A 12,390-nucleotide genomic window follows, 5' to 3' on the forward strand; every position below is an offset into this window, starting at 1 on the left:
GAGCTGCCCCACCATTCGGTCACAGGATGTGGGCAGCCCCAGGGAGGCCATCGCCTCTCTGAGGTGGCTCTTGACAGGGGCAGACCCTGATGGAGCAGATAGGAAAACGTAGATCTTCTTGATGATTTGAAAATAGAATAACCAAATATACATGGCATGAACTGTTGTCATTACTAGGAAGAAGAAAGTAGAATTGCAAGTTGGATTAATCCAGCAAAGAGGAAATGAATAAAAATAAATGTGGCAACAATAAATGTAGTTAATAGTAAATAAATATATTGGAAGCGAGCCAGATACAATCCTATCGCAATAGATGTGAATTTGTTAAAATCCCCTTTGAAATGGCAGACTCTTAAATTAGCAAAAACAAAACAAAACTCCAGTTTTAGGCTAGTTTTAAGGAACACAGATAAAATGACAGCTAAAAAAGTTCAATGGACAAAGATATGCCAAGCAAAAGGAAAACAGAAGTGTACATGAACCACAATGGAACTCAAAATTAAAATTATTAAGAAGGGATCCTTTTCAAAGTAAAGAGGATATTTCACCAGGACACTATTATACATAGATTATACACTAGTCAGCATTGTTGTGGAAAATTTAAGGCAAACAAATAAAAAAAATTACAGGAGAATATGATAGAACTAAAACTATATTATCGTAAGCCAGCCAGGAATAAACACCCTTACTGAAACATCTTTAACGTTCTAGAACTTTCATTTCTCTGAGAAAGAACCTTGGAAGTTGGGCCGAACTTGGTCAGTGCATTAATGATTCTTTTTGAAGGGCCGTTGCTACATTCCTGTCTATAAAAAGGTTGAAGCTGTCAGTCGAATGGCGCAGGAAGAGTCCTTGATTATTGACATACTTGTCAGCATTGGACGTTCGCCATCTTTAAAATGTTTCCCAAGTTGGTGGGCAGGTAGTAGCATCTCAGTTATTATAATTCGTGTTCTCTTACCACTCAGCAGGCTTATCCCTTTCACAGGTTTACCAGTGATCTAGATTTTCAGTTCACACCCTTCACTTATTTTGATCCTGTGTGGTTTGTCTTTTCCTTCGTAATCAATTTGTAGAGTTTCCTAGTACGTTAGACACTAACCCTGTCATGTGAGCTGCAATGTAGTACGAGCAGGGGAGGGGCAGAGACAGAGGGAGACACAGAATCCGAAGCAGGCTCCAGGCTCTGAGCCATCAGCACAGAGCCCGATGCGGGGCTCGAACTCAACAAACTGCAAGATCATGACCGGAGCCGAAGTCGGATGCTTAACCGACTGAGCCACCCAGGCGCCCCTACTGTCTGCATTTTTAATGAATTCCAACAGACTCAGTCTGGAGCTCTTACCTCTTTTATTTTATACTTATTTACAAATATTCAAAATCCTACCCTAGTTCATGACCTTTAACTTTGACATTATCAAATTTAAATATTTTTTTTCAACGTTTATTTATTTTTGGGACAGAGAGAGACAGAGCATGAACGGGGGAGGGGCAGAGAGAGAGGGAGACACAGAATCAGAAACAGCCTCCAGGCTCCGAGCCATCAGCCCAGAGCCCGACGCGGGGCTCGAACTCACGGACTGCGAGATCGTGACCTGGCTGAAGTCGGACGCTTAACCGACTGCGCCACCCAGGCGCCCCTGACATTATCAAATTTAAAACAAATGACAAGCAAAGAGAAACGAAGTTTGGTGAATGTCAGCATGCCTCGGGGGGCAGAACAGAACCTGGGATATATGGTTCGTGCTATTGATTGCTGCCTGTGGTTCAGGGTTTGAAGAGCATTAATGTTTTCCTTACTGTGAAGTGTGGAGTGCTCATTGCATAATCCTTGGAGAATGTAGAAAAAATATAAAAGTGGAAACCCGAAGCATTCATAATCCCATCGTCCACAGATAATCACCAGTGCTTCTGTGAATTTCTTTCTTCCTTCTTCCAGGCATATATAGAAATATATAGAATTGTACATAATCTCTCTAAAACGTACTCATCTTGGCTCCCATAGTTATGAATGATGCACTTGAACTGGTTCAGGAGCATAGCAGGTCTACGGAACAAATGGTAATTACCACTCTGTCCATTTCATTGCCCATTTGCAGTTTACCAGAACATTCCCCAGCGTCTCATTTGCCTCCCCTGCACAGATGTCCCGGGGAAGAGGTCCGCGTGACCTTTGTTCAACATCGCCCTAAGAAAAGTCGTAGAGTACAGGCAACATTTCATGGCATCCTTTTATCATTATTGCCTATTTTGTAATGTCTTAGAGAAATTGCTTTTTAAAACTGGAAGTTTACCTATTTCTCTTCTCCTCTTTTCTGCTGTCCATTCAGGGGTGACCTACAACATAATACAAAGGATCATTTCATCATCTGTCCTGCATTCAAGCCCGTTAGTCAACCCCTCCCTATGGTGGGTTTTCCAAAGACCCTTCATTGTTGCTCTTGGAAGTTTCTCGGTTTTCAGAGCTGCCAAGTCTTAGAGGTTTAATGAGTCAGTGGCATCCTTTAGGGAACTCTTCATTCTGTTGCTTCTGTTACACCGTTGACGGGTAAAGAAAACCGTGCCCTTACTGTCATTAGCGCGTAATAAATGGGAGACATGCACATACCCTAGTGAGAAATGGGCTAGAGCTTCAGACAGATGATCCACCAAAGGAGTTCAAACAACCAAGTAAACATGACAGAGTTGTCTGTCTTGCTTTGAAACATACACAGGCAAAATAAGATGATATTTTTGCCCAGAATTGGCCAAGTGTTTTATTTGATTTTAAATGATGACCCTTGCTGCTGCGAGAGATACAAAGTTAGATATATTTTACCCAGTAAACATCGTTCTGTGAATCTTTAGCGGCTCTGATGGACTTGCCGTTGGAAATTCTAAGAACACAGAAGGCAGTTTTACTCACAACAAAAAGAAAGCATCCTGAATGTCCGTTAATAAATATTGAACTATGATACATTTTTATGATAGTTATTCAGATGTTAGACCTTTTTCCAATTAATATTTAGTGATGTAGACAATATTTATATAAAGCGAAAAGGGCCCAAGTACAAAGTTGTATGTAATGTATGACCCCAGTTTTGTTAAAAAATAAACACACATTTGAAAAAGATCCACTGGTAAAATAAGTGAATATTCACAGTTAATAGGATTAAAGGTGTTACTTTTACTTTTCTTTTTCTTATTCAAATAAAATACCTGTGTTACTTTTCATAGGGAAAAAAACATTATGTGAAATTTTCTTTTCATGTTTATTTATTTTTTGAGAGAGAGAGAAAGAGAGAGAGAGAGAGAGAGAGAGAGAGAGAGAGAGAGAGAGAGAGAAGGAGCCGGGGAGGGACAGAGACAGAGGGAGACACAGAACCCAAAATGGGCTCCAGGCTCCGAGCTGTCAGCACAGAGCCCGATGTGGGGCTTGAACTCATGAGGTGTGAGATCATGACCTGAGCTGAAGTCAGATACGTAACCGACTGAGCTGAAGTCAGGCACGTAACCGGGTGCCCCACAGACATTATTTTTAAATTTGAACCCCAAACATTATTTTTAAATTTAAAAAGTATGTTTAGTTTTTAAAACGACTGAAAGATCATGAACACTTATACATTTGATTTAAAAAATCAAGGAACCTTCCCCATATATTATGAAACTTAACTCCAAGTTAGTTTGCAGAGTTTTGGGAGTAGTCTGGTTATGTGAGGAAAATGAAAACGTGGCATATTCAGTAGTGTTTTACATCTTAAAAAGGGCTTAAAAATGCACGTGGAGATTATGTCTTTTGAAGTATGTACAGTCTAAAAGTCTTTTTCATTGATGAAGGAGGTTGTGTTGAGTTAATGACATGGACATTTATTCCATGCCAACTATATCTAATGTTACCACACCGCTGGCACCTTCCAAAGAATCCTGCGTACATTGTGATTGTTGGTGTCGGACCCCTCAGTTATGTCTTGATCACCTTCCTTCAGGGGATCAGCTCTCTTCCCATGCATAAAACACCCAAGGAGATGGAATCAGATGCTGCCTGCATTGATCTAATGGTGTGTTATTATCTTTCTCAGCAATTTATTCATTCATTCATTCTATAAATATTTACGAAGCACTTACTGTATGCTGGGTACAGTTTAAGTGTTAGAGGTACATCGTTGAACAAAACAGACTAAAGTCCCTGCCTCTGTGGAGTTTAAATTCTTCAGGAGGAGACAGACTGAAACAAAAACCCACTGTAATAAATAAGGAAACTCTATTGTATGTTGGATACTGATGAGTGCTATGGGCAAAAAAGAAAGAAAGAAAGGTAGGGAGAGAGGAAGGAAGGGAGAAGAAGGAAGGAAGGAAGGAAGGAAGGAAGGAAGGAAGGAAGGAAGGAAGGAAGAAAATAAAAGAAGGAAAGGAAGGAAGAAAGAAAGAGGAAGGAAGAAAGGAAGGAAATAAAAGAAGGAAAGAAAGGAAGGAAGGAAATAAAAGAACAAAAGAAGGAAAGGAAGGAAAGAGAAGGAAGGAAGGAAGGAAGGAAAGAGAAAGAAAGAAAGAAAGAAAGAAAGAAAGAAAGAAAGAAAGAAAGAAAGAAAAGAAAGAAAGAAAGAAAGAAAGAAAGAAAGAAAGAAAGAAAGAAAGAAAAGAAGGAAAGAGAAGAAAGAAAGAAAGAAAGAAAGAGAAAGAAAGAAAGAAAGAAAGAAAGAAAGAAAGAAAGAGAAAAAGAAAAGAAAAAGAAATTAAGGAGAGTTAAAAGAAATTAAGGAGAGTTAAGGGGAATCAGGAGTATGGGGTATTGGGGCAGGGAGGTACCAAATAGGATATAGTTTAAAATAGGATCATCAAGCTAAGCATCAGATAGAAGCTGACATTTGAACAAAGACCTGAAGGAGATGAGCAGGTACCTGTGGAAGACTGTTCAGGCAGTGGGAATAACTCAAGCAAAAAGCTTTCGTGTAGCAGCATTCTGGTGTTTGAAAAAAAGCAGAGTACATGAAGCAGAGGAATGGAGGGGAAGTTCAGAGGTGCTAAGGTCAGAGGAGGAATGGGAAGAGGGTGGGTAGATCGTACAGGACCACATCCACCATTGCAAGGACTTTGGCTTTTACCCTGGATGAAATGGGAAACCACTGTAGGGTCTTAAGAGAAAAGGGACTTGGTATGATTAGGTTTAAAGACAGATCAGTGTGGCTGAGAGTAGATTGCAGATGGGTGTGGGTGGCCCTAGGAAGCCCTGTTGAGAGACCGAGAGGGGGTAACACATGCTCGAGATGATGGTGGCTCTGCTCATGAACACAGAGCAGGAGTGGTGACAGGTGACTGGATTCTGGATGTCTTTCAGAGGCTTTGCTGGCAGGTTGACTATGGTGTAAGAGAAGGAGGACTCTAAGATTTGGGGCCCGAACAGCAAGAGGTTGGAGATGCCATTAACTGAGATGGCAAAGGTCCAAGGGAAGGAAGGGAGGGAATATCAGGATTACGGTTTTAGGTTTGCAAATTTGGAGGTTTCTGGTAGATATCCACATGGATATGCAACTCTGGAGCCCAGAAGAGAGCTCCAGATGGTATTTGGAGACTCTCAAGAAAGTATGGATAGAGAAGAGAACCAAGGAGTCAGTCCTGGGGGTGCCTGGGTGGCTCGGTCGGTTAAGCATCTGACTTTGGCTCAGGTCATGATCAGGTTTGTGAGTTCAAGTCCCACAGCGGGCTCTGTGCGGACAGCTTGGAGCCTGTTTCATATTCTGTGTCTCCTTCTCCGTCTGCCCTTCCTCCACTTGCACTCTGTCTATCTCAAAAATGAATAAAAACATTTTTTAAAAATTTTTAAAAAAGGAGTCAGTCCTGGATACTCCAATATTAAGAGGTTACAGGGAAAGAAAGGAGAACCATCCAAGGAGACTGATAGGTCAGGCAGAATGGGGACTTAGAGTTAGCCATTGGATTTGGCAGCATGGAGGTCCTTGGTGATTTTGATGAAGACGTTCACAGTGTAGTGGGGAGAGCAAACCCCTGATTGAGGTGCATTAAGGAAAGAATATATGAAAAGGAATCAGGGGTTGAGAGTAGAAACATCTTTTTCAAGGAGTGTTGCCGCAAGGAGGAAGTGGAATCCAGAAAAGGCTTTTATTTTGTTAAGGTGGAAGAAATGGCAGAGCGCTGATGGGGTAGAAATAGAGTGAAAAATTGAAGCCGCCGAGAGGAAGGGGAGAATCGTAGGAACGAAGTCCTTGAATAGGCGACAGGCTCTGCACAGTTTAAATAAGCTTTTCTTGTTTTAGAATTACTAACTGTTGTCACATTCACTGCCAGCATTTCCGCCTTGTTGCTTGCCTTTGAATACGTTCATGATCTATTTTGATATTAAGTCGAGAAATTTGAGCGGTCACATCAACTAAACTTTTTTATTGTGTAGCTTTTATGTGTATAAAAATGTTTGCCTACGCAAGGATCCAATATTCATGAACTGTAAAATCATGACCTGAGCCTAAACCAAGAGTCAAACACTTAATTGACTGAGCCACCTGGGTGCATTGAAAATCAATTATTTTTTAATTGTATTAAGCAGATACAGTATGGGAAGCACTAGCATGTGAAACACCTGTCCATATTATAGTTGATAGGTTATAATCCAGTTAGTTATATGGACACAAATGGAAATACAAATTTGTCTACGAGAGTGCTTTGATGGGTGGGCAGTCATAGGTCTGGTGAGGTTAGTTTGCCATGATCCATTCTTTAATTTCCTTGGATGTTTTTTTAGTCCTTTCAAGCATGTAGGAGTCTTTTAGTCCCAATGCAGAGAAATGGCTAGCAAATTCTTAGGTTTAATCCACACCATATTTATTAAAAGCCCAAGATTTAGGGGTGCCTGGGTGGCTTAGTTAGGCCTCCGACTTCAGCTCAGGTCATGATCCCATGGTTTGTGAGTTTGAGCCCCGCGTCAGGCTCTGTGCTGGAGCCTGCTTCCAATTCTGTGTCTCCCTCTCTGTCTCCTCTCTCTCCCTCCCTCCCTCTCTCTCTCTCTCAAAAATAAACATTAAAAAAAATTAAAAGCCCAAGATTTAAAATCTGCTTCAACAACCATGTCACGGTTCTGGATTAAGTAGTTCTTCTCGTTTGCCAGATAAGTAACTGGCTATAAAAATTAAGGTGAATTAAAAGGTAAGATGCAAAAATCTTAGCCTTACAAAGTGAAAAGGACGCATGTTTAAACATCTTACATATTCCAGTGAGACAAAAATATTTTCTCTAAAAGCATTGAAAGAAGTCACATAGGGAGTCAATAGTGTTGTGCATGAAAAATAGAAAACTTCTCTATGTCATAATTATAATATGAAAGCAGCATGGAAAATATTAATAACGTGCTTGGATACAGATGAATAACCTTGATACATAAAAATCAATAAGAAAAACACTAGTAATAATAACCATAATGGGTAAAAATCAATAACTAAAACACTAAGAACCCAGTACATAAGCAGACACAGTAATAGAAAACTCAAAAGATGAGCGGCTCCTGGGTGGCTCAGTTGGTTAAGTATCTGACTTTGGCTCAGGTCATGATCTCGTGGTTCGTGAGTTCGAGCCCCTCATCAGGCTCTGAACTGACAGCTCAGAGCCTGGAGCCTGCTTTAGATTCTGTGTCTCTCTCTCTCTCTCTCTGCCCCTCCCCTGCTTGTGCTCTGTCTCTCTCTCTCTGTCTCAAAGATAAACATTTTTAAAAATTAGAAAACTCAAAAGAAATACAGGGAGGTAAAAAAGGCAAAAAAAACAGGTATGCAAACCATCTTAACATTTACTAATAATTTTCAGAAGTGCACATTAATATCAAGAGATGCTTTCTTTCACCTCTGAAATTAGCAAAGATAATTAAAATGGTAATAGTCACTGAAAGCATGTAATGAAACAAGCACCCACTCACCGAAGATCGTGTGAATGGGCATATGCTGGGAAAGAAAGTTACGATTCTTCTAATGACCTTGATATTCTAGGAATCTAAGAAAACACTGAAATTGGACAGAAATAGAAGCACAAAATAATTCTTGTTGTATTATTTGTAGGCGTAAAACCCTTGGAGCGCCTCACCTGTCCTTTAACGTTAGCGTTGTCGAAGGTGAAGGACTAACATGCAGTTGTGTTCACACGCTGGCGTGCCCTGCAGCCAGAGACAATGATTATTCCTACAATGAGATGTTTATAATCAAACGGGAAGACGCATATTACCTAAATGTCTTTGAAAACTGCTGGATGAAAGTGGTATCCTGACATTCTTAGCATAAAACTACGGGGAACCAAAGGTGATAACATAGAAGCCCAAATGTGAAGAGTGGAGTTGCCCAAGGGCAGTAGAATTGAGTACTTTTTTTGTCCTGATTTATATTTTTTGGTACTTTCCAGATACTTTTAGAGGAAGCGTCTATAATCAGAGGAAGCTTTTTTTTTTTTTTAAGACTTTATAGAAAGAAACTTGTGTGTATGATTTGGGCTTGGACTTCTATACCATCTTTCTTAGAGCATATGGGAGCAAGTATTCTACCAAAATGGTTTAGCAGTAAAGATTTATTTTGTAAAGACTGGGGAACACAGATTTTTTTCTTTTTTCTTTTCCTTTTTTTTTTTTTTTTTTTTTTTTTTGTTAGTATTCTGAGAAATCTCTTCCTTTCTTGGAGATCAGAGTGATAACAACACAGATGTAATTAACCGAAGCGGATTCTCCAGGTAACAGTATTATTAGCATATGGTGTTTCAGAGCCGAGTGGTAAGTTGACCCGGGTACGTTTTTCTCCTAGATGTCGTCTGCTGCTGAAAATGGAGATGCAGCATCTGGAAAACAGAACGAAGAAAAAACTTACAAAAAGGTGAGTGACTGTTTTGTTTTCTTTCTTCGGTTCAGAAAGAGGAACGCGGTCGTTGCCTGGAAAGTTGCATATATCCGAGGCCTTGTTTCCCTCTAAAGCAGTTGTGTGTAAATTACAGCCTTAGTTTCCTGTTGCCCTCACGGATTCAGTGGTTCAAACGACACCGAGGTATTGTCTTGTAGGACTACAGGTCACAAGGCCAACGTGGGTCTCCCTGGGCCAGGATCCAGGTGGCTGTAGGCTGCGTTCCTTTCGGGAGTTTCTAGAGGACAGTCTGTTGTTCCCTTGTCTTTCCAGCTTCTCCAAGTTGCCTGTGTGTTGCCCGTTATCATGATTCCCTTCCAACCTCAAAGATGGCAAAGACCAGCTGAGTCTCTCGCAGGCTGTATCACTCTGACACTTTAAAGAACGCTTGTGATTACGCTGAGCCTTCCTAGATAATTCAGAATAATCCCTTTTTTAATTATTACTAGTTTTTTATTTGAGAGAGAGAGAGAGAATATCCCAAGCAGGTTCCACAGTCCGTGCAGAACCCAATGCAGGGCTCGATCCCCTGACCCTGAGAACATGACCTGAGCTAAAACCAAAAGTTGAATGCTCAACTGACCGAGCCACCCAGGCGCCCCTAATCCCTTTATTTTCAAGTCAGCGGATCAGCAACCTTAATATCTTTTGCAACCTTAACACCTCCTTGCCATATGACGTATTCACAGATCGCCATGGGACGTGGACGTCTTTGGGGAGGGGTGGGTTTTCCATGTTGTACACCATTGACAGTTACTATGCTATATAGATCATTGACAGAAGGTGGTTATTTGAAGACTCTTGTAACTCTTAAGAAGAAGGCCCTTATGTGTGTGCAGTGTTCTGTGTCCAGGATGTGAATCTTTTTTTAAATAATTTTTTTAGATGTTTGTTTATTTTTGAGAGAGAGAGAGAGAGAGAGAGAGAGAGAGAGAGAGAGAGAGAGAGAGAGAAGATGATCGGGGGAGGGGCAGAGAGAAGGGGACAGAGGATCTAAAGCAGGCTCTGTGCTGACAGCAACAGCCCGATGCGGGGCCGAAACTCACAAATTGCAAGATTATGACCTTGAGCCGAAGTCACACGCTTCACCAACTGAGCCACCCAGGTGCCCCCAGTATATGCATCTTTTAATTGACTTGCTACTTCCCACCAAAATTTTACGCACTTTCTACCTTTGTATTTAAAAAAAAAAAAATTTGTAGTATGAACTTTTGTCCCATCCCTTTGTAAGCCTCTCAGATTCTGTGCCTTCAGCCCATTTCACAAAAATCCCCTTCCAGACGTTCCAGTGTATCTTACCTTGCCATTCTTTGACTTTGATAAATTCTTGGCTCCTGGCGAGGAAGCTAATGTTCAGACATATTACTGGGGAGTATATGTTCCCAGGCACCACTGCTCCTGATTTTAAATCAACTGCACATTTTACTTTTAAAAGTCCTCGCCCTCCCTCTGTCTTGCGAGTAGGAGGTTTGTATATGCAAGGTCTGTTATATCGTAACTTTTCCTTTTGCTTTTTACTCTTTCGTGGATAGCTAGCAAGAAGTTTTGCCATAAAGTACAGGAACCACCTGACCCAACTGCATATTCGCGTCATGGAATTAACAGGATATATTTCCTGTTCCATTTTCTTGTGGGAGAATATGCCCCTTTTCCTGGTATATCTTCTGACTTGCCTACTCAGCCAAACCTAGAAATATAAGCAGGGAGTTTCTGTCCAAAGTGATGACGTGGTGGGGGCAGAGTAGGGTGACGTTTCCGGAACCAGGAAGTGTCATGTTATGTCATCTCAAACATGCGAATCTGGCCAGAGGCAGTGACGTCTCTGATAGCATATTTGTCTCAGCAGCGTTGGTAAGGTCTTAAGAACCGAAAGTCAGATATTAAGATCGCAAAGAATTCCAGTAAATAAGAGAAGATTATTTAATCCTGGAGGATTATTAACAGGACAGAGTTTTGGTTTTTTTTCTTGTGCATGGCGGCAACCAGATGCTTCGAATGGTCTCTGATTTTCAGACGAAGATGAGCAGTGGAGGGAGAGGTGTTTAGCTTCTCTGAGAAAAACACTGAAAAGCATAGTTCCTGAGTCTTCAGTCCTCAGTAAATAGGGTGTTGACGTGCACAGGAGGAAGAGGGACTACTCAGAGAAAGTATCGCTTCGCTAGCAGGGGACGGCTCGGCTGAACTACTCCATTGAAGTCTTCTCCATGGAGCAAAGACATCGTCACACTGGAGGTGTTAATCACAGCGTTCCCAGAGGTGGCTGGGGTCTCCTTAGCTATTGGAAATGTGTTTGTCTCTAGGCCCAGATGGACCGTTCCCCCAAATGAAAGAGCTTCAGGCTCACGTAGGGAAACCCCTGGGTGTGAGCTCTGAAAAAGCGGGACAGGGCAGGAGACGAGAAGATACCATCCCTCTTTTCAAAAGTGAGGAAAAAGTACCTTCTGGAAACCAGATGTGAGACGGCTCCTCGGCATAATTGGAGCACGGATTAGTCAACATATGGTTTCTGTACAGTTAGAGAGGAAACACGTGTCTCGTACAAACCTGCAGAGGTTCATGAAGATATAGTTTATGCCAAGTTGACTACATTTCTTATTCTGAGAGAGTCATTAAATTAGTCACAGACAAGAAAGAACTCTCAAGTTGAATGAATCTTGATTTGAGGGCACCAGGAATATTCTGGTGGCATCCTTTCAGACCAGCCGGAGAAGAATGGAGTGAACGTCATGGTGACTGGGCTCGTACCTGGTTGGATTAATGTTCCCAACGGATGGCAGTTTTGTTTCCTGTTCTTTGGTGTCTCCCAGCCTGTGCACGCGTTGACCCTGGGCAGCTTAATATTTTTTTGCGCATGACCTTAATGAAGACATGGAATTCGTGCTTGGCAAATGTGCAAATGACAAAACAGCTTGAATGGGTAACTAACAGACCACACGAATGTCATCAAGGCCACCATGCATTTCATTAAGTATTGGCCCTTTTACAAATGCTTGAAAGAGTTCTTTCCCAGTCCTGCGGGCCTGCCCATGAGGTATGCACCTTTTTAATAAGGAGTTTTGATAATTCGTTGGGTTTTGGCCTCTGACTAAAGACAGTCCAGGTTAAGAACCCCCTGGCCTGTGTGAGGCATGGGAAGGATATCAAAGGAGTTTATAAGGATCTTACAGTTGAGTGGGAGGGACAAGACAGGAGTTCTCTCCTTTAGAACCCAGTAGTTAATAATAAAGTGTTCAAAGGAGGAGAAATCACTGTGGGTTAGAGTCATCAAGGAGGCTTAGGCTTCCTGTATCAAGCCCCAGATTTACTGGGCAGCTGTCAGTAGCACTCAGCATCATGAGGAATGGGATTTCCACATGTTTTTAGGGAACCTTTGGTGTCCATGGAACAATGTTATAGTCTCGAGTCTTGAGTATTTGCACATGACTAGTTAAGCTGGCTGCTCTTCTGTGCGTTCTGGTGACCATTTCCCTGATCCATTGTCAGTTCTTGACAACCCAAGAAGGATAGCTAAAATCAGTGGGTGAGGCGAGTATCT

The 12,390-nt window shown here is 41.5% G+C and overlaps 1 protein-coding gene across 9 annotated transcripts in view; it reads left to right on the forward strand.

The window, feature by feature from the left end:
- Window positions 1-12,390, forward strand: part of PIP5K1B (phosphatidylinositol-4-phosphate 5-kinase type 1 beta) — a 317,417-nt gene that overhangs the window by 117,560 nt on the left and 187,467 nt on the right. For all 9 annotated transcript variants that reach the window (XM_045043289.1, XM_019815741.3, XM_045043291.1 and 6 more), the window contains one exon: window positions 8,763-8,831. In XM_045043289.1, the coding sequence (XP_044899224.1) occupies window positions 8,763-8,831 (69 nt within the window). Of the gene's footprint in view, window positions 1-8,762; window positions 8,832-12,390 lie in introns of those variants that run through there.

This window comes from Felis catus, chromosome D4 (genome assembly GCF_018350175.1).
Source record: "Felis catus isolate Fca126 chromosome D4, F.catus_Fca126_mat1.0, whole genome shotgun sequence".
Lineage (NCBI taxonomy): Eukaryota > Metazoa > Chordata > Mammalia > Carnivora > Felidae > Felis > Felis catus.